Source organism: Nicotiana attenuata, chromosome 12 (assembly GCF_001879085.1).
Source record: "Nicotiana attenuata strain UT chromosome 12, NIATTr2, whole genome shotgun sequence".
Classification (NCBI taxonomy): domain Eukaryota; kingdom Viridiplantae; phylum Streptophyta; class Magnoliopsida; order Solanales; family Solanaceae; genus Nicotiana; species Nicotiana attenuata.
The window spans coordinates 32,680,637-32,704,709 of NC_032000.1; the positions used below are offsets into that span (position 1 = coordinate 32,680,637).

The following is a 24,073-nucleotide window of genomic DNA, read 5'->3' on the forward strand; positions in this document are numbered from 1 at the left end:
ACACACACACACTCTCTCATTGTCATTATTAATCATTTTAGTTTTGAACAATGTTAAGGAAAATGAGAAAAGGATTTGAAGATAATTAAATTGAAAATGATTTCAGACGCCGTACTTGCTAAATTCCTAATATTCGAAAAGTCAAATTTTATGCCCTTTCTGGTCAAAGTAAGGATAATTGTTAGAGTTATCCTTTTGCCATTTTCACCATATATATTTTCTAATCCCCTAAGGTTTTCATTCTTCTTATTTTTTGCAAATCTATAAGTGCCTCAAGTTGCACCATTTATAATTCTTTCTTTGCTTTATGCAGCGTTCGAGTTTTTTTTTTAGAGATATGTCCGTACAATTAGGTTGAACTTTCACCAAGTATAAATTGAGTTTAGTGGTAGAGCCAGGAATTCTAATAGGAAAAAAAAAACAACAATAATGTCAGACCTAAAGCAAATTATGAACCCCCTTCTCCATTTTACTTGATTTTTTTTTAATGTTAAAGGAGTTCAACAAATTATATTTATGCAAAAGAATTATTTTCACTAGTAGACCTAGAAGTATTAGCTTTTTACCTTAATTGAAAAAAAAAAAAAATGCAGCACTCTAGATTAGACAATCTTTACATAACATAAAGAATATCATAGTTGTTTCAACTATAGAACTGATCAAATATAATACTTAGATAAATCATTAGATAATCAATTTTATATAACTAATTCCATTAGAGAAATATAAGTGAGTAAAGATAAAAATGTGATTTTAAACCGTGATAACAAATTATTAATTTTGATTAATAAAATCATTTTTTATTAGAAGACTAGGTAAAATCAGATTAGAATGAAAAAACCATATAAAGCAAAGTACATATTACGCACAAATCTCCAATATAAGACGATAAATTGGTGGTATAATAATAGCACAAACTTAATAGGGGTATTATCACTTTTAGCTCATTCCAGAAACTATATACACATGATAGCCGAAAAAAGTGTATAAAACTTGTATAATTTTAGTATATAACATACATAATGTATATATATACAAAAAAACATTACAAATTTTATATATTTTTCGTCTATTATTTTTACCGCGATTATTTTCCAACTTAATAATAAGTATAGCAAATGATTGAAAAAGAAAAGAGATATAACTATAGCACAAGACGAAGAAAATTAATATTTAAACAATCAAACATTAAAACGAACTTCAATCAAGAAGTCACAAAAACTAATACTATCTAAAAAACAGTGGAATTAAGCTAATGAACTAGCTATAATTAAGGTCTTAATCTTAATTCTAAACCCTAAAACCTCATTATTGACGATCAATATATGATTAATCGTTATAGATGGATGAGTTCTCATCAAGAACACTATCAAGAATATTCTGGGATTGAATTTCATCATAGGAATCTTGATAAAAGTTATTGACGTCGAAATGCATAGGAAAGAGATAGCAGTTTTCTTGATATCCTTTTTGATCCCAAAAGATATTTCCAGGAGAAAATGATGGTTGAAGAGGCATACCATAGTTTGATCTTGGTCCAAAATGGGAAAAATTATCTATACTGTATCTGTTATAATCCATGTTGAAACCAGGATCGTCGAAAGTGATATCATAATGATGAGGTAATGTTAAATTTTGTCTCACAATTTCATATGAATCTGTAGTTCCTTCGTAGTCACAATTCTCCATCTTACCAATAGAAGAACAACTTATGCTTGCATCGTCTTGCTCTTGTTCCTTTCGGGCATTCTTGAATGACTTGTCAACTTTCTTATAAATCCTGCATAAAACCCAATCGTCGAGCTGCAACAACAAAAAAGAAAAAAAAAAAAGTTACTTTATAAAGAACTGTGGCAACAACAACCCTTCGGGGTTGCTCTGTTGGTTTGGAGGGCGATCATCCATACGGATGACCGCCTTCAATGCCTTCTGGGCTGAGCAAGACGTACAGGGCTTGCCTAGTGCGGTTTACATCTCCTGTGTCGTTTGCAGGGGAGGTTTACCGAGTGCGCACAAAGTGCTCACCACAGAGTGCTAATCCGAAGGGCAGAGACTGTGGTAGAGGCTGTGACAAAGGTTGTAGCGGCTGCGGGTTTCCCCTCTTACCAAAACAACAACAACAACCCAGTGGAATATCCCACAAGTGGGGTCTGGGGAGGGTAGTGTGTACGCAGACCTTACCCCTACCTATGAAGATAGAGATGCTATTTCCGAAAGACCCTCAGCTCAAGAATGTAAAAAAATGGAGCAATAGAGAAACAATAGCAATAATAATGTAATAAGACAATGTAAGCAAATAATACAACGAATAATGACAGAGATCCAGGCGTATGAAACTACAAAAATAGTATCCATCCTACTGTTAGTACTAACATACCATATAGAAACAAAGGACTAGGAAGAGGAAGGTACCCGACTAGTACTACTAGTGATAAGACAAGGCAAAACTATAGACTGTCTATCAACCCACCACCCTAATTTTCGACTCCGCACCTTTCTATCATCCTTAGTATTTGCATATTTTTTCACCATGTCCTCGGTTATAAAGAACTGTGAATTTCATCTAAATATTTGCATGATAGTAATTGAATTTAAGTGTACTTTATATATTTTTTCACCATTAGGTTAAGTTACATGTAATAACAAATTAATACGTATTTATAATATAAATAAATGATCAAATAACTTGAAAAGAAAGTTGATAACGTGCTATAAAATTTAAATTATACTTAAAATGTAAATTTTTTTTATATTGTCAACGCCTATAACTAAACCTTAATAAATAGTAACAGACCAAAAAAAGACAAAGAGAAACAGAAAGGTTGAAAAAGTTTATTTGTAGACTCACTTTATTGTTAAATAAAACCCCTAATACTCACTTAAACTTTCAAGTTAAGAATATGGAATTTCTAGCTAGCTAGTACAACAACAATATACTCAGTATATTGTAGCGGAGTCACATGCACCAAAGGAGTGTTAACCGACACCCCATCGCCGGAAAATTACACTGTATAGCTCGGTAATTTTTTTAATACTGTATAATGACACCCCTTGACTTCTTGGAGAGTTTATTTCTTTATATTTTAACTCCACTTAATGAAAATTCCGGCTTCGTCACTGTTAGTATAATCTCACAAGTGAGGTCTGGAGAGGGAAGTGTGTACACAATCTTACCCCTACACTACGTAAAGGGAGAAGTTATCTTCGATAGACCCTCGTTTGTTTCTACCCAGCTAGTCCGACTCATAATCTAAGTTGAATACTATTGAAACTAACAAAAAATTGAAAGTATATGAAAAATAATATTCTTACCCTCATGTCTTGTGCATGTCTTTTGAGCCTGCGAGATTCATTCACTCGAAATTCATGCATAATCCAATTTGTTTTGTCACCTTTGGGAGGTTTACCTTCATAAAAAACTAAAGCCTTTCTAAATCCAACTTTAATATCATTGTGCTTTATAGGTTTGTCAGCTCCAGTTGCTTTCCAATAACCTGTTCCTGCTGCTCGATTTGGCCTATTTCCATTTGGATATTTTCTATCCCTTGGAGTGAAGAAGTACCATTCCTTGTCTCCCAACATTGAATAGTTCTCTGTTTGCATGTTACACATGAAAAAAAATGAGCATCATTAACTTAGAAAGTGGAAACAAAGATCAGCAATAATCTTTTGTTATTTATTTTTCTAGTAATATACATAATTTATACATTAATTACACATAATTATACATATATTATACCTCCATTGGCTATTTTCAGTTTAAGCGGTTGCGCGAACGATTATTTGGGTTAATTTCCTTAATTATGAAGAGTCATCAAAGTATAGCATAGTCCAACATTGAATATCCAAGAGGTAAAAGTCATAATGCATTCATATGATGGTACTCTTGAAATTAGTAATACAAAGTATGGAAATTTTAAAATGTAAATTAAAAGAAACAAAAGGTATGCTAAAGACCTTTTAAGAAGTTTACAGATAGATGAAAATGGTGTCTTTATTTGGTTGAGGCTTGTTCAATTTTCAAGCAAAACAACTTTCTCGAAACAAAACAGTTGTAAGTCTAAGCAATAGTTTAAGTTTGAAAAAAGAAATAAAAAAGAAAAGAAAAAGACAATTATGTATGCTTATAGAGTAATACAAAATTCAATTAGATTAAACCACATAATAAATATATAGTATCCTAATAGATCATACAAAAAGAACTAAACCACTTCTCTACAATAGAAAATGAATAAAACCTAATTAAGTAGGATAAACAACAAAAATAGAGTTTATGCATGATTAATTAGGGTTCAAATAAATCTGTTACAGTATCATTGAGAAATCCAAAAACATAGATTAACATTCAATGTAAGAGAAAATGCAGGATAGACGCAAACAATAAACTTTTACTGTCAAGAATCTACATTAATGATAAATATAAACCCTAAAAATAAAGGTATACAAGAAACAAAAGATATCTAGGATCCAAGTGAAACAACAAACCCTGATCACATGTTGTTAGTGTCAGACCAGTGACGGGCCAGATTTTTCACTAAGAGATATCAAAATATAAGATACACCGAAAAATCAAGGGTAGTCAACGTATATAAATATACATAAAATAAAAAAATTATTTAACAATACAGCGTAATAGGGGTATCATTTGACACCCCTTGGTTGAATGTAGATCCGTGATTGTGTCAAACACTAAGAAATTTAGAGTAGATGCAATAGATCGTTCGAATCCATTGCTTCTAAAAATAGTATATAGCCTTATTCTAAATTCTGAATTCATCACTGCGTGCATCAGAAAAAGTTAAACTACACGAATATAACTTACCAAGATCTTTGAAGTTTAAGTTTAACATACACAAACCCTAATTAAAGCTACTCAGTCATGAAACACACAAGAAACTAAACATGATTATTTTATTGTAAGAGATTAATTAATGAAAATAGATTAAGAAAAACAAAAATAACCTGAAAGCTCTTGAGGGCTATATTTATAAAGATTAACCTCCTTGATTTTGTCATGTGGTAAACGTTCATTCATCACTCTCTTCTTAAGATAATGAATGATAAGCTCTTCATCATGTGGACAAAAACGATATCCAGGTGGAAAAACAAAACTATCATCAACATAATTAACTCTACTAATCTCACTTGCGATATTGTAATTTGGTTTTACTATGATCAAACCCTTTTCATCTTCTACTTGTTTTTGTTTTTCTAATTCTTGAATTTTAGGGTTTTGACTGGCCTTGAGATGCGCCTTAGTTTGCTCATCAAACTCCATTGTTCGACTACAAGAAGGAATCCATTGAAAAATAGCTTTGATATGGACTCTATTTATTATAGTCCTATAAATCTAAGATATCCGATAAAATTTGTTAAGATTACGGTAGATTTTTTTTAATGTAGAATCTTATCTGTTACCGAAAAATGATACGTATTCCTTGTTTTTTACCCCCACCTCCTTTTTTTTTTTTTTTGTGATTAGTCTTGCATATGGATTTTACTTATCTTATTTGAGAATTAACAAATTAAGTAATAAATTTTTTATGGATTATGGAATACAAATTTTCGAACACTGCCATGAAAAAAAAGAATATAATACAACGAAAATTAAAATTATTGTGGGTGAATATAAATATTAAGCAATAAATTTCACTAATAAAAAAGGTAATTTACGACCGAAAAACCGACTGAATATTGGGTTGGACAAAAAAAAAAAAAAAAACTGCTGGGCATTAAAAATCGACCGACTCGGTCGGTAAAAATAGTAGGTATATTGATCTGGTATTTTCTGATACTCGACCAAAAAATTACACATACAAAGCATTTCTTTTACTTCAAATAGATTTGACCTATTCAAAATGTATCAAATTATTATTTAAACAAATATAAGGTTAACCTTGATTATTGTTTTCTAAAATAATACATATGTTTTTCATGAATGGAAGAGATCTGTGCAAGATGGCTCGAATATTACCATTATAAACATCTTCAAATAAAAAGATATAGGAATCTTATTAGTATAAACTCAAGTCACTTATTAAATTTCGGCTTTAATTTTTGTTAAAAATAAATAAATCATGCACCCAAGTATTCTTTACGTGTGGCGGTAGAGGGTTACGATGGTGTTTGCATCTTGACTATTTGTACGGAGTTCAGAAAATACCATGAACTTTTTCTGTGTAATACATGCTGGGTCTTAGGCTTTGGTTGATTCTATATTTATTTTTGGTTTCTCGCCGGTGCTGATTCCACTTCTCCATCATATTTTTCTATTTCTTCTTGTTGAGTGTTTCAATTCTTTGTTACGATCACTACTCTATTCTTTATTTGCATGCATAAATTAACTTAGTTTCGGACCTCAAGACAATGATTTATTAATATTAGGCTTCAGTATTATTAAGATTTTTCTTTAATGCGGCAAATTCGACTTTTTGAGTGTTTGATTTTTGCATGCCATGGGGTCAAAATCTTTGCAGGAACAAGCTTTTTTCGTTCAATGTTGAAAAGAAAAAGAACACAAAGGCACAAATCTTGTCAGTAATCTCTAAGAAAAAGAAATCAAAGTTTAACATGTTCACTGAGTTGTGTTGTACGACACCTTGAAAAATTCAGTCATCAATCATTACAGTCAGCCTGAATTTAAAGAATCGAAGAGAGCATCAGAAAAACTTTGTACACACGTGTATTTATAAATGAATCTTTTTCTTTTCAATTTCAGTTCCAAGATATGTGCTTTAATTGGTTCAATTGTGGTCAGATTTTCTCTATTTCTTCCATTTCTTTTAATGCACCGATAATTGTTAATAGGATTTTGGTGGGTATCTGATAGTTTCTTACTCTTTTGGATGATTTCTTATAATGTATCCAATTTGCACACTGATGCACCGTAGGTTTTTGATAATATATATGCCTAAATCAACTCTTTTTTTTGCTTTACTCTTTTTACGTGTTCTGCAACGGAACACATTAATATAGTTTGTAGGAAAATCATGGAACCTAAAAGGACATGTTCTATAAGTCAGAGCCAGCTCTACTTGTGTAACTCTTTTACTTAAAATCGTTCAAAATTGAATCCTCTAATATTATACTGAATTGCTAATATATGAAGCTAGATTAGTCACTCTTATCTTCTAGCACAAGATCCTTATATACACAAGGAATAGGGAATAATAAGGTTCTCTGCTGTAAAATCCAATTGTCGGTTCATGTAACCTTATTTTTAGGTACTTCGGCTCATCTTTAAAGATGTGGATATTCCTATTTCTTTATTCTTTTTATTTCTGAGACTCTCAAACAACTTAAGTGTAAATAGAGAACGGGGAAACTCTTTCAGTTGCTACCTTTTGGTACAAATTTTATCTCTTTCCCAGTTATCAACAGGATAATCATAATCAGTGAAGAGCATGTACTCTTTTAATTGAAATAATCTACTACATCATATTGTCTCTTCCATTAAATTACTAACAACAATATTTAAAAACTATGATATGAGAAGCACGAAATAAACTAACCAGCGGCCGCTTTTCGTGCATCGAAATAGCTGCCATAACACACACAAGTGTCTCACTAGGTTAGGGCTACCTGATCCAAGAGCAAACATAAAAAAGTGAAAAATTGTATGCATCAGCACATACACTAATGCAAGAGAAGATGATCATAGAATTTTCTTTAGAGGAGCTACTGAAGGGTCTGATATTAACAAGTCACTAGTTTGGATCTTAGCTTTCCTTTTATATTTAGATAGTTTTATATTTGGGTTAACTTTAGCTTGTGATTTAATGGTAGCTCACACCATAACTTTTATTATAAGAGTGGGGCTAACCATAGTCAAAAAGACTTTATCTTTACTAGAAGTACATGCAAGGACTAAATGGTTATTATAGAAAAAGTAATGGTGACCCAACATATGTTAGTCGTCTTAGATGTAAAGATTAGGAATAGAGTGAGAAAGAAAGCGACTACCAAATAACACTGCACTATTATGGAATGATGGCAGAAGAATGCAAGTTAACAATTGTTGGCAAAGTCTTGAGAACTCGACCTCAAATAGAAAAGATTCGAGCTTCCTTCGCTGAGAAAATCTCTGTTAAAGGTAATGTTAAAATAGGTGTATATGATTTTCGCACCGTATTTATAAATTTCTCTAATGAAGATGACTTCAAGAGTGTCTGGTGGAGATGATCAATAGAAATTGAAGGCCAAATTACGTGGCTAGAAAAATGGTCTCTGGATTTTAAACCCGACAAGGATTCTCCCATAGTTCCAGTGTGTAATTTATCTATATTGCTGTAAATTAAATAATAATCTTTCTGAAAATAGAAATAGAAAGTTAGTAGAAATTAAATTCCAAAAATAGTAAACTTCTTCAAAATAAATTCTGGAAAAACGTTATAGGAACAAATCGAGCCCACTGAATACACAGTGTGTCCTTAAGGAAATTATTCCCCTCAAGTACCCAAGGTTTTGGAATATATCCTCCCAGGATAGAACAATTTAACTCACCAGTGTATCGGTACCTAAAACTCTGGTGATCGGCGAACCACTCGATGGTCGTAAAACACACTGGAATATTTTGTTCAGAAGAAGAAGAAGAAGATTCAGAAAATTTCGTAAGTAAATATTCTGGGATTTGAAGGTCTATTTATAGCCAACTTGGTGATGTTTCTGAAGAGGTTTGCAACCTTTTAGAATAGTCATGGCTGTTGGAACAGGTGTGACCCTCTGAAGAGGTTTGCAACCTTTCAGAACAGTCATGGCTGTTCGAACAGGTGTGACCCTCTGAAGAGGTTTGCAACCTTTCAGAACAGTCATGGTTGTTGGAAATTTTTTGCGGAAAATTTAAAATGAATTTAAATTAATCCGGGAATGAAAAACGGGCTAGACCGGACCGGAACGCGGGTCATCCTTCCATTTCTTTTCCCACCATTTTCCATTCACACCTCTTTTGTTATTATTTATTAAATAACAAACCCAACACAGTGTGGGTGCTTCTCCCAGGTCTACCTTTTCATCGTCATACTTGGAACTAAGTGAAACAAATACTTGGTCCTGTTGGTACTCCTCTATCGATGGATGTTGCCACCGGCTATAGAACCAGGCCTAGTGTGGAAAAAGTAAGAGCAGAAGTTAATCTTACAAACCCAAAATTAAATTACTTTTTTGTGGGATCAGAGGACGACTCAATTCCAAGGAAAGGGTACACTCAAAAACTAGAAATTTTGCAGACATTGTAAAATGTTGGGACATTCAATAATCCGATGTGGATTTACTGAAAACAAAAAGAATGATGATTGTGAGAATACAAGAAAAAATGAGGCAGAATCTAAGATTGAAAATAAAGAATACAACATGCTCCAAGACAAATAAGGTTTGGATGCAAAAGTTGAGTATTCGAGCAAATAATGATGGGAATACCATATTAGTCACAACAGAACATGACATAACTTAAAGTAGTAATCAAAATACAAAGGAAAATAAGGGGAGAAGGAGGGGGGGGGGGGGAATAAGATTGCTTTTAATTCAAAAGTAGCTCAAAAAGACCTACAAACAGTGGACCAAGAGGAAGGCCAAACTCAAAATCAGGAAGCTACTCAAGGAGATGTGGCCATCCAACACAAGAGAGAAGATGGAAGAAGTCCAAGACATTAAAGTTAGAACCTCCACAAAAAGAAGAAAACCAGCAAACAAAAGAAGCTTCCCAAAAAGAAATCCAATGTGATCTTCAAACCTATATGATATCAAAATAGTGGCTGGGAATAAAACAAAGAAAAACGAGGTTGAACACGCCATCCAACTACAACAACAAAAGCAAGGAGATAAGGCAGAAGATATTAATAGTTGTGTGAACCAAGAGATAGGAAACAAAGACAAAAACTTGTGAAGACAATACTAAAAATGATTCCAACGATTGCTATAACATCAATCAAGCAAACAATGCCTCTGATGGGTCAGAGGAGTTAGTGCAAGAATCCACCAACATTCAGGGGGAAATGGCTCACGAAAAGGGACAAGCTCATAACGATCTAAATAAATACCTCATGACAAATGAAGGATCAGTTAGCATACTTTCAGAAATTAAAGCAATGCCAGGAATTAATATGGTGGTTCAACTTGAGCTAGAATCTCCACAGTCATCGACAAATAGAGAACAACCCAGGAAGGGGTTAGATCAACATAGAGAGGTTAATTCTCCAAATAAAGTCACAGTGAGGATTTCCGAGGATCAGATACAAAGTGCTCAAAGCAACCATGAAGACAATGATGGTTTCTCTCTGGTCAAATAGGATAGGAACATAAGCAAAATGATCGAAAGGAAGACAAAAGACACACTGAACTCTTCCAATGTGGAAGAGAGTACAAACAAATATTCTTGTTTCCATGATTAATTCCATCTTTTGGAATATTAGAGGTGTGAAATCAACAAACCTATTCCCAGGCTAAAAAAACTCATCAATATTTATGAGGTGGAAGTTGTTGCTATTTTTGAACCTTTTGTTAGCTTGAACAAGATTGACAGGTACATGAGATTCTTAGGATATCAACATTGTGTGCCCAACACGAATGGTCAAATTTGGTTTCTTTGGTCTGGCAACTACCAAATCAGAGTGATTGATAATAATGACCAACAACTTACAATCAAGATGCACTACAACCCTGCAAATTGTGATATATACTTATACTTGTTTAACGGGCCGAGTTGACTCGTTTCCGGACTGGCCCAAACTAGTTATAACCCGGACCGGTAGTTAGGGGACCGAGTGGGCTGGGTTAGGTGATCGGTCCGTATAAAAAATCTGGTTACCCAGATCGATCAAACCCGATCAATAAAAAATACTGTTGAACCGGTTATCCGGCCCGATTCAACGGCTATTTTCTGATTTTCTTTTGAAAGGGATATGACCATTGGCAACAGTCAGCTTCAATTTGATCGTTGCCTAACTGGTTGATTGTAAGAATAGCCCTTTTTGGGCAATTTTTTGTTATAAAAATAACACTTTTAGTAATTACTAATTTAGTCCTTTGAAAAACTATAAATACAACCCCCTCTTCTTCATTTCTTCACTCATCTCTCATTTCTCAAATTCTCAATTATCATTCTCTCATTCTTCACCTAAATTGCAATCAACTATTTGGATCTTATTTTTTTGAAATTTAATTTATCGTATTATTTGTTATTTGAAGCTTGAACAATTGAACTTCAAACTTTGAACAATTGATGTTTCTTCGTGGTAACATTGGAGTTGTGAAATCATCAACTGTTCATTTTATTGTGGAATGCGGTGCACTCCCTCCAACTCTTTATCTTATTTACTATATTTATTTGCATATTTAATTTTGCTAGTAGTTAAATTTTCACAATATGTTTAATGCTGCAAAAAAAGTTTGTAAAAATGTTGGTAATCGGAAAAATAGAAAAAGAGATACTATTTTAACATCTGGTAGTATTTTAAATGACTTTATACATATTTCTGAAACATCACCTGGTAATAATATAGATTATGAACAACTACAGAAAGATTTTGGTATAGAAGATAATGAATTAGAAGTTGAAGATGAGACACTACTTACACCTAGTAGTGTTGGAGTTGGTAGCAGAGGTGGTGATTGTGGTGGTAGTAGTAGACCACCTGCGGCTCCGACTACTAATCGGAGAAAAAGAAGTAAGGTTTGGATTTTTTTGACGAAATAGAGAATACTGATAGAGTTAGATGCAAACTTTGTAAAGAGGATTTTAAACATAAGACTGGAGGACAATTAAGGGGGAATGAGACACTTAGTAGACATATGAGCATTACTCATCCTATAGAATGGGGCTCTGATTTAGATGAAAGTCAAGAAACTCTAAACCCTAGTACTTGAGGACTTATGAAATATGATAAAATGAAGGATCGTGAGGATTTAGCAAAAATTATTGCTTTGGGTTGTTTACCTTTTTCTTTTGCTTCTTCATCATATCTTATTATGTTTATTTAAAGGATTTATAATCCTTTATTTAAAGGAATCCCTAGAAGTACTTGTAGATTTGATATCTCTAATTTCTGATTTGGCCATGCTATTAATGGAAATGATTATTTGACAATTACATGTCACTGGATAGATAATAATTATTGTATGCAAAAACGTATTATCGCTTTTAAATATGATGATGATCAAAGTCATACTGCTATGTTTATAAGTACTACTATTTTCGAAGTTGTTGAATTTTATAATCTTAAGAAAAAAGTATTGTGTATGTCTTTTGATAATGCTTCTAACAATAATGTCGCAATTTTAATATTAACACTGCATTTGCAACCACCACTTGACAAAAATTTTCATGTTAGGTGTGCATGTCATGTTTATAATTTAATTGTTAAAAGTGGCCTTGATTTATTTTCAACTGAGATTACTCAAGTTAAAAGAGTAGTTTGTGTTATTCAAGAAAATAATAGACAATCCAGAATTAGGAAATTTAAGAATAAGTGTACCGAGCATAACCTTAACCCCAGATTCATGCCAGACGAAATTGTTACTAGATGGAATTATACATACTTATTTTTAAAATGTTTCTACAAATATAGATTGTCAGTAACTAAAGTTGTTAATGCACATTGTACTGATCCAAACTGTATGTTAACGACTACTACTTGGGAGGCCATTAATGATGTTGCTAAATTTTTACATAAATTTTATATAGCTACTGTTGAGTTTTCTGGACCATATTACCTTACTGTTACTACGACTTTAGTACATATATTTCTTTTCTACTCTCTAAATTTAAGAAGAAAGAAAAATATAAGGATGCTTTTAAAAAATTACAAGCAAAATTCAAAAAATATTTCTTTCTAATTCCTCCGATTTGCTTAATTGGTGCTGTTTTAAATCCTTTTATTAAGATTTCTGATTGTCATCAATTAATCAATATTTTATATACTTATATGGAGATTGGACCAACTGAAACCCCAGATATATATTGTTGTATGAACAAGTTAAATGATTATTTACAATAATTATATAATTATTACACAAATATAGTTGATGATGTTGCTCTTAATGTAGGAAATGTTAATTCCACTATGCATTGTACCACTTCTACTGCATCTACTACTATGAATGATGATGAAGGTCTTGATGGTTTTAATATTGGGTCTACATTTTCTACCACTCAAACCAGTAGCAGGAACATTGATGAACTTCAATTCTACTTGAAAAAGCAAAAAGAGTCTCGCACAAAGAAATTTTCACCGTTGGGATGGTGGCATGAGAATGAAAAGCAATTTCCTATTCTTTTCGCTATGGCTCGGGACGTACTGAATGTGTCAATTTCAACTGTTATATCAGAGAGTGCATTTAGTCAAGCAAGACAACAACTAGGAGACACCTGTCTCTCACTGGGAAGCAAATGCTTTGGAAGTTTTAGTATGTTTCAGAAATTGGATTAGATCGGAACGAAGAAATCAGGGACGTGAAGATGTTGATAGACCATAAGATGAGGAACTTGGAGATATATTAACACATGGTAACCCATCTGAATTTAACACTCCAGAAGATGGCCAAGAAGTTCATATTGATTATTAAGAACTTACTAAGGCAATGCAAAAGCTTTGAATTTACTCTTTTTTCGTTAATTCACTTGTTGTTAAATGTAAGCTTTAATTTGTAAGTTTGAAATAAAAAAAGCACTTGCAAATTATAAGTTCACTTTTTTTTTCTTCATTGTATTCTATTATCTTAAATTCTTAATGAAATATTTAAAATTTCATATATAAGAATTTTAAAGCCTATGCATCCTTTTATTCAAACACTCTTTTTATAAGATTATTTTTTTGTTTTATATTTTCACTTTATATTAATATAAATTGCGATAGTTATACAAAATACAAATAAAAAAAATACTAACCCGACCTGTCCGTTTTGACTCGTAACCATTCCGGTTTATTTTTTTCCGGATGGACCCAGACCCGGAACCGTTAAGCTCGATTTGAAAAACTGGTAACCGGCCTAGATTGGAACCTGCCGGTCACCTTTATTCTCAACACGGACTGACCCAGCCCACATGTTAAACATCTTTATATATACCTTACAGTAGTATATGAAAAATGCACTGCTATTGAAAGGAGAGATCTTTGGAGCACTTTGGAAACTATTCACATGCAAATCAAAGGTCCTTGGTGCATTGGAGGTGAATTCAATGTCATATTGGATCAAGATGAGAAGAAATGGGGCAATCCTCACAAAAGTTTTGAGTTTAGTAGTTGTATGGATAATTGTGAAGGTCGCGGATTTGGGTTTTGTTGGCCCAAAATTCACATGGTGCAACAACTGGAAATCTAGGAAAGGATTTGTAAGAGACTCGTCAGATTTTTTGTTAATGATCTATGGTCCTAGCTATTCTAGAGTAACATGGTCAGACACCTTGCTAGGACTGGCTCAGACCATAGGCCACTTCTCATTAAGTGTCAGAAGGACCTTCAAGCTGGTATCAAATATTTTAAATTTTTTGACTTATGGGCAGAGCAACCATCATTCATGAAACTGTGGAAGAGGTTTAGCGCACACACATTCCTGGAAATTCCATGTGGAGGCTACAATAGAAATTGAAGCTCCTTGGTAAGGAGCTCACTCAATGGTCGAAAGAAGTTGTTGGAAATGTTTTTGATCAAGTCAACACCTGGGAAGATAAAATGCTAAATCTAGAAGAGCTAGACACTCTTAATAACACTGATCAATCCAGAGAAGAGCTCAATAAGGGACAGACTGAATATATCAAGTGGTTGGGTATGCAAGATGCTCTTATAAGACAGAAATCTCAACAAAAATAGTTTGAAGAGGGGGAGAATAACACTAAATACTTCCATAGCTTAATTAGAAACAGAAGAAGCAGACTTCAACTTTACAAAATCAAGGATCACAGAGGTACATGGGTCCAAGGAGACGATAAAATTACTAAGGTGGCTGTTAATCACTTCCAGCACCTCTTCAATCTCCAGCATCAATTCAAGGATCAAGATATCTGTATCCCAAGTTGTATCACTGAGGAAGATAATGATCTTTTCAATGCTATTCCAGATGATGAGGAATTTAGAAACACTGTATTTAGTATGAATGCTTCAAGTGCAGCTGAGCCGGATGGATTTAACGGTACCTTTTTTCAAAAGTACTGGAACATTATCAAGTACGACATAATAGACTTTGTGCAGAATTTCTTTAAAGGCAAAGGCATGACAAAATTCTATACTCACACATGCCTAATTCTCATTCCCAAATTCGATGCCCCAACAAGATTCTCAGAGTTCAGGCCCATTAGTTTGAGCAACTTCACCAGCAAAATTATTTCTAAGATTCTATCTGGAAGGCTGAATCTCATGCTAGAGAAACTAATCTTTGATAATTAGAGTGGTTTTGTCAAAGGCAGGATGATTACAGAAAATGTACAATTAGCACAAGAAATTGTTCACAATATAAAGGAAAACAACAACAGAGGTAATGTGGTTATCAAGTTAGATATGGCTAAAGCCTATGATAGAATGTCTTGGAATTTTTTTATGGTCGTCATGAGGAAATTTGGTTTTTCGAAAGCTTGGATTGATATCATCTGGAGATTGGTAAATAATGTGTGGTATTCTATCATGATTAATGGTACTAGAAAAGACTTCTTTACATCATCGCAAGGTCTCAAACAAGGTGACCCGCTATCTCCTTCCTTATTTATTATAGGCGCTGGGGTACTTTTCAGATCCTTAAACAAACTTGCACACATGATAACTTCACGCCATTTAGTATGGATCAAAGAGATCCGATCATTACGCACCTTTCCTATGCTGACGACATTATGTCACGACCCAATTTTCCCTCTGTTTGGGTATCGTGATGGCACCTAATCGCAGGGACTAGGTAAGCCTAACTCATGCTGAATTACCACAATAATAATGAAATTTAACAATCTAGAAGCAGAAATCTCTACAAAATAAAATTCCCAAAACCCGGTAGTATAAGTCATAAGCTCTACAGAGTTCTGCTACAACTTCTAAACAAAACCGTATAGAAGTAAGTACAACAGTGTGAATATAAAATAGGAAGGTGACTCCGAAGCCTGCGAATGCAGCAGCAGGGCTACCTTGAGTCTCCTCGGCAAGTTTCCGCATAGCTACTAGCAAATAATACCTCGATATGCATAAAAAATGTGCAAAAGTGTAGTATGAGCACACCACCGGTGCCCAGTAGGTATCAAGACTAACCTCGGTGGAGTAGTGACGAGGAACAATCAAGACACCCATTGGTCTAATAAGCAGAACACGTATAAGTATAGAAACATCCGAACGTGATATCTATATAAAGTCTAAGCGATATTTCTAACAATACAGTAACTACAATAAGTAAAAGAAACAGCAAGTAACAGTGGACAACCATAATAAAGCTCACAAATGTGAACAAAAATACAACCTAAATTCGAAATTCACAAATACAGTAAGGACAAGTCATAACTCAGCAACTACGACAGCTTTCATATTAGGTCATAGCCAACAACTTCAATCAATTAGTCAAATCTTTTAGTTGATAAGAACATTTCGAATTATACTTCTTCAAGTAAATATTTTTCTGAAATAGTTCTCTAATAATTAATATCTTTCGAATATAACCTTTTCAAATAAATATCCTTCGAATATAAGTCACCCCGTGATACCTCATCTCATAATCATACAATACAGGTCTCAATACCTGAACCCTAACACTTGGTATTATGTGCCCTCATCACACCTCATAATCATACTGACAACTCACGTGCCCAAAAGATTCATTCTCACATGGAAGGAAAATAAACAAGGGTGTGCGTCTATATTTAGAAATCTCAAGGAGGCTCCTATCCGATAAGGGTGCTTAGCCACGTGTATGCTTGTGCAAGTGTCCTAACATAGTTCATACCAGCTAGTAAGCATAAGGATAAGAACAGACAACACTTATACTATTTATGCAGGGATAGGATCAATAAAAACAACAGCTCAGAACATAGTGATAATAACAGAGGATCTCCCAGGATACCGTCCCGTAGTCCTAAACGTAAATGTACAGAGGATCTCCCGGGATACCATCTCGTAGTCCAAATATAAATATCCAGTGAATCTCTCGGGTGCAGTCTTGTAGTCCCAAAAGTAAATGTGTAGGGGGATCTCCCGGAATACCGATCCGTAGTCCCAAAGTAAACATGCAGGGGGATCTCCCGGGATATCATCCCGTAGTCCCAAAGTAAATACACAGCGCAACCAATAGAAATAACATTCATAGCACTACAGAAAGCTCGTACATCACCACGATACATATAACAATAACAAAAATGACAATAATTCAAGGTAAGACAAGTAATCAACTCAAGGACGTAAATCACAAGGAAACGGTAGAACCAGCTCACAAGGAATAATCACAGAACAGAAAAGAATTCTGGGATAAAGGGAACAGTTCAACACGGGAAAACTAACGTATAGCGACGATCCCACAATATACAAGTCAATAACAAGGAAATCAACGCAAGTCAAGTAGTCCCAAATAAGGGCAAGTCAACAAAAATATAGGTTATCTAAATCCTTTTTAGGTTAGACAATTTCGAGGATATTCCATAATATAATTAGGGAAAAATGATCTTTAGCTTCACTTAAGACTAACCAGAATTTCAGGAAGGATAATAATGAATCTCAAATAAGACAAACAGCTATGAAAAGATAGCATGATAATAGGAGAAGCGAAATTCTTTTGTTAAGTCAAATAGGAGTCGATTAGGCAATAAGAGTGAATCATGAAGCAACTAATTCCAATTGAGCATGTAGAGTTGAAACTGGTAAATAGGAAACTCAGTCATATCAAGAACACATTCATACACAGTGAATATAAATACCTAAGAACCCTAAAGGCTAATTTTCCACAAATAAGTCCGAGCACGCACTCGTCACCCTGCGTACACGAACTACAATCAACATAGAAGACTCAAATCCTAAGGAGAAGTCCCCCACACAAGGTTAGGCAAAATACTTACCTCAAAGACGACACACCGATACTCTAAAATGCACTTCTCGGGTGAAAAGATCTCTGAACGGCTCAAATCTAACCAAAATAACTTCAAAGCACAAATAAAATACATAAGAAACTATTCCGAATCATAAAGTCTCAATCTTTAACAAAATCCAAAAATCGATCCAAAAGTCGACCCCCGGGCCCGCACCTCGGAACCCAATAAATTTTACAAAAACCGAATACCCATTCCGATACGGGTTCAACCATACAAAATTTATCAAATTCCGATACCATTTGGTCCCTCAAATTACGATTTTTCATTTTAGAATTTTTTTTCAAACATCAACTCCTTCCCCAAACCAAAACACAATTTAAATGATAAAAATGAAGATAAATTCATGGAATATGTTAGATTCTAGATGAAGAATACTTACCCAATTGATTTGTGTGAAAAACCCTCAAAGAATCACTCAAAATCGAGCTCCACAAGTCAAGATATGAATAAAATGGTCTAACCCTCGATTTTGGAATATATTCTGCCTGCCCATGGTTTATACTTCGCGTTGCGACACTTCCCTCACGTTCGCAATGAGTAAATTCCTCGTCTACGATTTCCAAACTCATTCCAGACAGCCTTTAGTATAATGGCCATAACTTTTTGCACACAACTCCAAATGACAAATGGTTTGATGTTCTGAAAACTAGACACCAAGAGCTATATTTTTATAGGTTTCTCATTTCCTGGGTCATTATATATTGCAAGATATAAGCTTCCAATTTCAACCCCGTGCAGATTCAAACTCTCCCCGAACAGCCTGTAATGTAAATTAGACACAAAGGGCTACAACTTTTATTTTTGGATCATCTCCAAATTCCTTATAGATTGTGAGATATGAGCCTCCGAAGTTAGATCTGTGCAGGCGAGATTTCCTTCTACGCGAATGTGTGAGTGCCCTGGCGAACGCGTAGAGCAAACTTCCAGAAGCCAAATTCTTCTTCACGAACGCGGGAGGCTCCACGCAAACGCGTAGAACAACACTAGATATCAGATAATCAGCATCCAAAATATCCCAAAATGATCTGAAACACATCCGAGTCCCCCGGGACCCCATCTAAATATATAAACAAGTCATATAACCTAACACGGACTCGCTCGAGGTCTCAAATCATATCAAACAATGCCGAAATGACGAATCACACCATGAATCAAACTATGAACTTCTAAATCTTCCAACTTCGGAAACTTGTGCCCAAACCTATCAAATCAACCCGGAACGACACCAAATTTTGCAGACAAGTCCAAAATGACAGCACGGAGCTGCTCCAACTCTCGGAATCGCATTCCGACCCCGATATCACAAAAGTCAACTATGGGTCAAACTTCTATACTTTCCAAACTTCAACTCTTCCAACTTTCGCCGAAACGCCTCAAATTACCCTACGGACCTCCAAATTCGAATCCGGGCGCACGCCTAAGTCCAAAATCACCATACAAAGCTGTTGAGATCACCCAAAACCCATTCCGGAGCCGTTTACTAAAAATTCCAATTCCGGTCAAATTCTCACCGTTTAAACTTCTAAAACTAGATTTATTCTTCCAATTTGACTCTGAATCATCCGTTAATTGAATTCAACCATGCACGCAAGTCGATACTTATATTATGAAGCTGTTCCAGACCTTACGCCATTGAATAAAGCATAATTGCTCAAAACGATCGGCCGGGTCATTATTGATATTCACTGGAAGAGACAAGAAATCTATCAAACTCATTATGAGTCAGATAAGAAGGTATGAAAAAGCATCAAGCCAAAAAGTGAACAATGACAATAGTTTCTTTGTTACTACACCAAACACCTCTGCTAGTTGAATTAATAGAATCAGAAGAGCTTCTGGAATCATAGACAAATGCTTTCCTTTCAATTATCTTGGATGTCCAATATATCATGGTAGGAAGAAAATCAGCCTATTTGATGGCATGTTAGCCAAGATTGTCAAAAGACTTAATGGTTGGTAGAGGAAGATGCTATCCTATGGGGGGAGATGGTCTTAATCAAACGTGTTCTTCAGTCCCTTCCTACTCGTATACTATCTGCTATGAATCCACCTAAAGGCATCATCAAGCTTATGGAAAAATATTTCAAGAATTTTTTCTGGGGGTCTCTCAGAGAGAGATCAGAAGCAAAACTCAGCAAGGCAAGGAGAAGGCAGAACCCAGGTGCTACACTAAACTAGGCGTTACCTGGGGCCGCACGACTCAGGCAGACTCTCTACCCGTGCGCGTGCCTATTTCGCTTTAGGAGGTATCAGAGCGGAGTTTTGGGTAAAAACCTTTCGATTTCTGCTAAAGGAAAGAACAACTATCACTGGACTGTTTGGAATAGACTCTGTCTACGTAAGGATGAGGGTGGAGTGGGGGTAAGGAAAATGGAAGATGTCACACAGACTCTCACTCTAAAAGGATGGTGGAGATTCAGGACACAACCATCTCTTTGGGACACTTTCCTTATAGCTAAAATTGCAGAAGAGTTCACTCAGTTACTAAAGTTCCTACGTCCTCTGACTCTCACATTGTCACGACCCAATTTTCCCTCCGTTGGGTATCGTAATGGCATCTAGTCTTAGGGACTAGGTAAGCCTAACATTTATTGAATATCAACAATAATAATAAAGACTAACAATCTCGTTATAGAATCTTTTACAAAACTTATAATTTCCCCAAAACCGGTAGTACAAGTCATAAGCTCTACAGAGTACGCTACAACTTCTAAATACAATTGTTTAGAAATAATTACAACTGTGTGAATACAAAATAGGATGGTGATTCCGAAGCTTGCGAACGCAGCAGCAGGGTTACCTTAAGTCTCCTCGGCCGGAATCCGCATAACTACTAACGATCAATACCTGGGTCTATACAAAAAAAATGTACAGAAGTTAGTATGAGAACACCACAACGGTACCCAGTAAGTATCAAGACTAGCCTCGGTAGAGTAGTGATGTGGAAAAGTCAAGACACTCACTGGTCTAACAAACTTAACAATTATGAGTATAGGAACAGTGTATGAATTATACATAAAGACTACGCAATATAACTAACGATACAGAAATTTGCAAATAAGAAGGAAGCAGCAAGTAGATAATCATAACTCCAATTAAGACTAAACAATTATAGGCTGAGACGATAATAATATCAATTAAAGATAAGCAGTTATGAAAAGATAGCATGACGATAAAAGATGCAAAATCTTCCATTAAGTCAAATAAGAGTCAAATAGGCAATAAGAGTGAATCCTAAAGCAATTAATTCTAACTAAAGCATGTAGAAGTGAAACCAGCAAATAAGAACTCAAATGTATCACGAACAACTTCATACACAGTGAGTATAAGGACCTAAGAACCCTAAAGGCCAACTTTCAACAAATAAGTCCGAGCACGTACTCGTCACCTCGCGTACATGAACTACAATCAATATAGAAGACTCAAATCCTAAGGGAAACCCCCCACACAAGGTTAGGCAAGATACGTACCTCAAAGAAGACAAATTGATACTCTAAAATGAACTTTGCGGGTGAAAAGACCTCCGGATGGCTCAAATCTAACCAAGATAACTGTAAAGCACAAATAAAACTCATAAGAAACTATTTCGGATCATAAAGTCTCAATCTTTAACAAAATTAAAAAAAATCGGTTCAAAAGTCGACCCCTACGCCCGCACCTTAGAACCCGACAAGTTTTACAAAAACCAAATACCCATTCCGATACGAGTTCAACCATAAAAAATTTATCAAATTCCAATACCATTTAGTCCCTCAAGTCATGATTTTTCATTTTAGAAATATTTTCAAAACCCATCATTTTCCTCAACCCAAAACAATATTTAAATGATGAAAATAAGGATAAAATCATGGAATATGTTAAATTCTAGGTGATGAACACTTACCCAATCGATTTGCTTGAAAAATCCAAAAAGAAACTCCCAAAATCGAAGTTCAAAACTCAAAATATGGAGAAAAGGGCCAAACCCTCGTTTAAATGATTCTGCCGGGAATTCCACATCTGCGGACAAGAAACCGCATATACGGGACCGCTTTTGCGAGAAAGAGTCCGCATCTGCGAACTCAGCTAACCAGGCCAGGGACCGCATCTGCTGATATACAGCCGCATCAGCGACACCGCAAAAGCGAAAGGGGAAATTGCAGGAGCGAGATTTTTCCACAGGTGCGATCACTGGACCGCCGAAGCGGCCTTCGTACCTGCGTGCCAGCCTCCGCATAAGCGAACAAGCTCCTAGTCCTTCTTGACCACAGAAGCGGAGCCGCACCTGCGTTCCATGGTCGCAGGTGCGAAAACACCAGAACCAGACCTGTTCAAAACCCTACAATACATCCGAAACTCGTCCGAAACACACCCGAGGCTCGTGGGGGCCGTATAAACACACAAAACGAGTTCTATAACCTGACACGGACTCGCTCGAGGTCTCAAATTACATCAAACAATATCAAAAATGCATATCGCGCCATGAATCAAGCTTATGAACTTCTAAATCTTGCAACTTCTAGAACTCGACCGAAACCTATCAAATCAACCCGGAATGAACCAAAGAACAGGCACATCAAGCTCAACACATCGACAATCAAACGAGACAGAATTCAGAGGGAAGTTACAAAAAATCGGTCGAAGCTATGAAGGAACTCACTCTCAAATTATTAAAACGTCCGTTTCAAATCGGGAACATCTTAACTCAAGAGTCAAGAGGTACTCAACACCATAATAACGGCTAAAAGCATTCAAGGCATATAAAATAACCATTCGGGTCAACTCTTACTAACCGAGCATGCTCAAACAAATCAAATAGTGAGAACAGAATTCATACAACGAGAACGACATATCAAATATAATTTTCAAACACAATTGGAGACTAAACGATGATTCCATGTTCAAACTCTACTGAATTTAATCAAACACCTAAGATAGAGTAAAAGGAAATCAGAAATGAACCTTAAAATGCTTTCGATTAAACTTCAGCGTCAATATACAATGATAGAAATCCAGCAACGAACTGATATTGCATGAGTAAAACGACTTAGGGTGAAACAGGAATCACGAACTCAACCTTGAACGGCAAACTCAACTGGAAAATGAGCTTCAACTTAACCACAATTCAGTCAAACTCCATTGTTGTAGCAAAGTCCGAAATTAAGAGGAAGAATCAGAAATCTTTTGGTTTTTTCTGAAATTTAAAAACAACCAAAAAATCTGGAAAAGAGAAATTGAGAAAACAAAACAGAACTTCTTTTTTAATTTTTCTGGAAATCCCTGAAAACAAACAGAGGAGATAAACTTCTTCAAATCCCCCAACTTTCCTCTCTCAAATTTCTGGCCAAAAATTCTCAAGAAAAAATCCTCCTCTGAAAAACGAAATTCGTCTCCTAATCCTACGACTCCCATTAATCGAGAATCCGTCCAAATGAAGAGGAGTGCGTGAGTGAGATGGAGGAGAGTATTTAGTTGTTAGAATTCGGTTATTTACATGATGACGTGGATGAAGGAGAAGAAGAGGGAGGGGGGAGGAGACCATGGGACTCAGATGTGACGACCCAAAGGGTCATCACCTATTTCCTCATCCACTCCGTGCTTCCGAGGTCTTGAAAACCTCATTTTTTACTTGCCTCGATTTGCGTGCGTAGTCCGGGCGTATAGTCGGAAGGCTTAAATATGAATTCTGTGTGAAAAATGATGAATCTTGATATTAATATGATTAAAGTTGAATTTGGTCAAAATTTTGGGTAAACGGACCCGGACCCAAGATTGGACGGTCCCCGAAGGTCCGTAGAAAAATATGGGACTCGGGCATGTGCCCGGAGTCGAATTCCGAGGACTAAAGCCCGAGGAAAGAATTTTTCTGTGAAATTATTTTTCTGAAATTATTAAGGAAAAAGGAAATGAAAATTGATTAAAAGACTGTGGTATCGGGCTCGTATTTTGGTTCCGATGCCCGGTACAAGTCTTATATATTGTTTAAGCGCTTTCTGTGAAGTTTGGTCGAAATCGGATGTCGCTTGACGTGTTTCAGACTATAAGTTCCAAATTTGA

At 35.2% G+C, this 24,073-nt stretch overlaps 1 protein-coding gene across 1 annotated transcript; it reads right to left on the reverse strand.

Annotated features, from left to right (window-relative positions):
* LOC109236011 (NAC transcription factor 29-like) lies at positions 1,283–5,278 on the reverse strand. The gene is made up of 3 exons (XM_019402247.1): positions 4,963–5,278; positions 3,313–3,593; positions 1,283–1,803 (listed from the first exon to the last, which is right to left on the reverse strand). The coding sequence occupies exons 1-3, from the start codon at positions 5,276–5,278 to the stop codon at positions 1,330–1,332; spliced, it is 1,071 nt and encodes a 356-aa protein (XP_019257792.1). The 3' UTR covers positions 1,283–1,329.

Coding starts and splice junctions, on each gene's coding strand:
- LOC109236011 (XM_019402247.1), bottom strand. CDS start 5,278: ATGGAGTTTGATGAGCAAACTAAGGCGCATCTCAAGGCCAGTCAAAAC. Junction 3,594..4,962: donor TAGCCCTCAAGAGCTTTCAG/GTTATTTTTGTT, acceptor ACATGCAAACAG/AGAACTATTCAATGTTGGGA. Junction 1,804..3,312: donor GACATGCACAAGACATGAGG/GTAAGAATATTA, acceptor TTGTTGTTGCAG/CTCGACGATTGGGTTTTATG.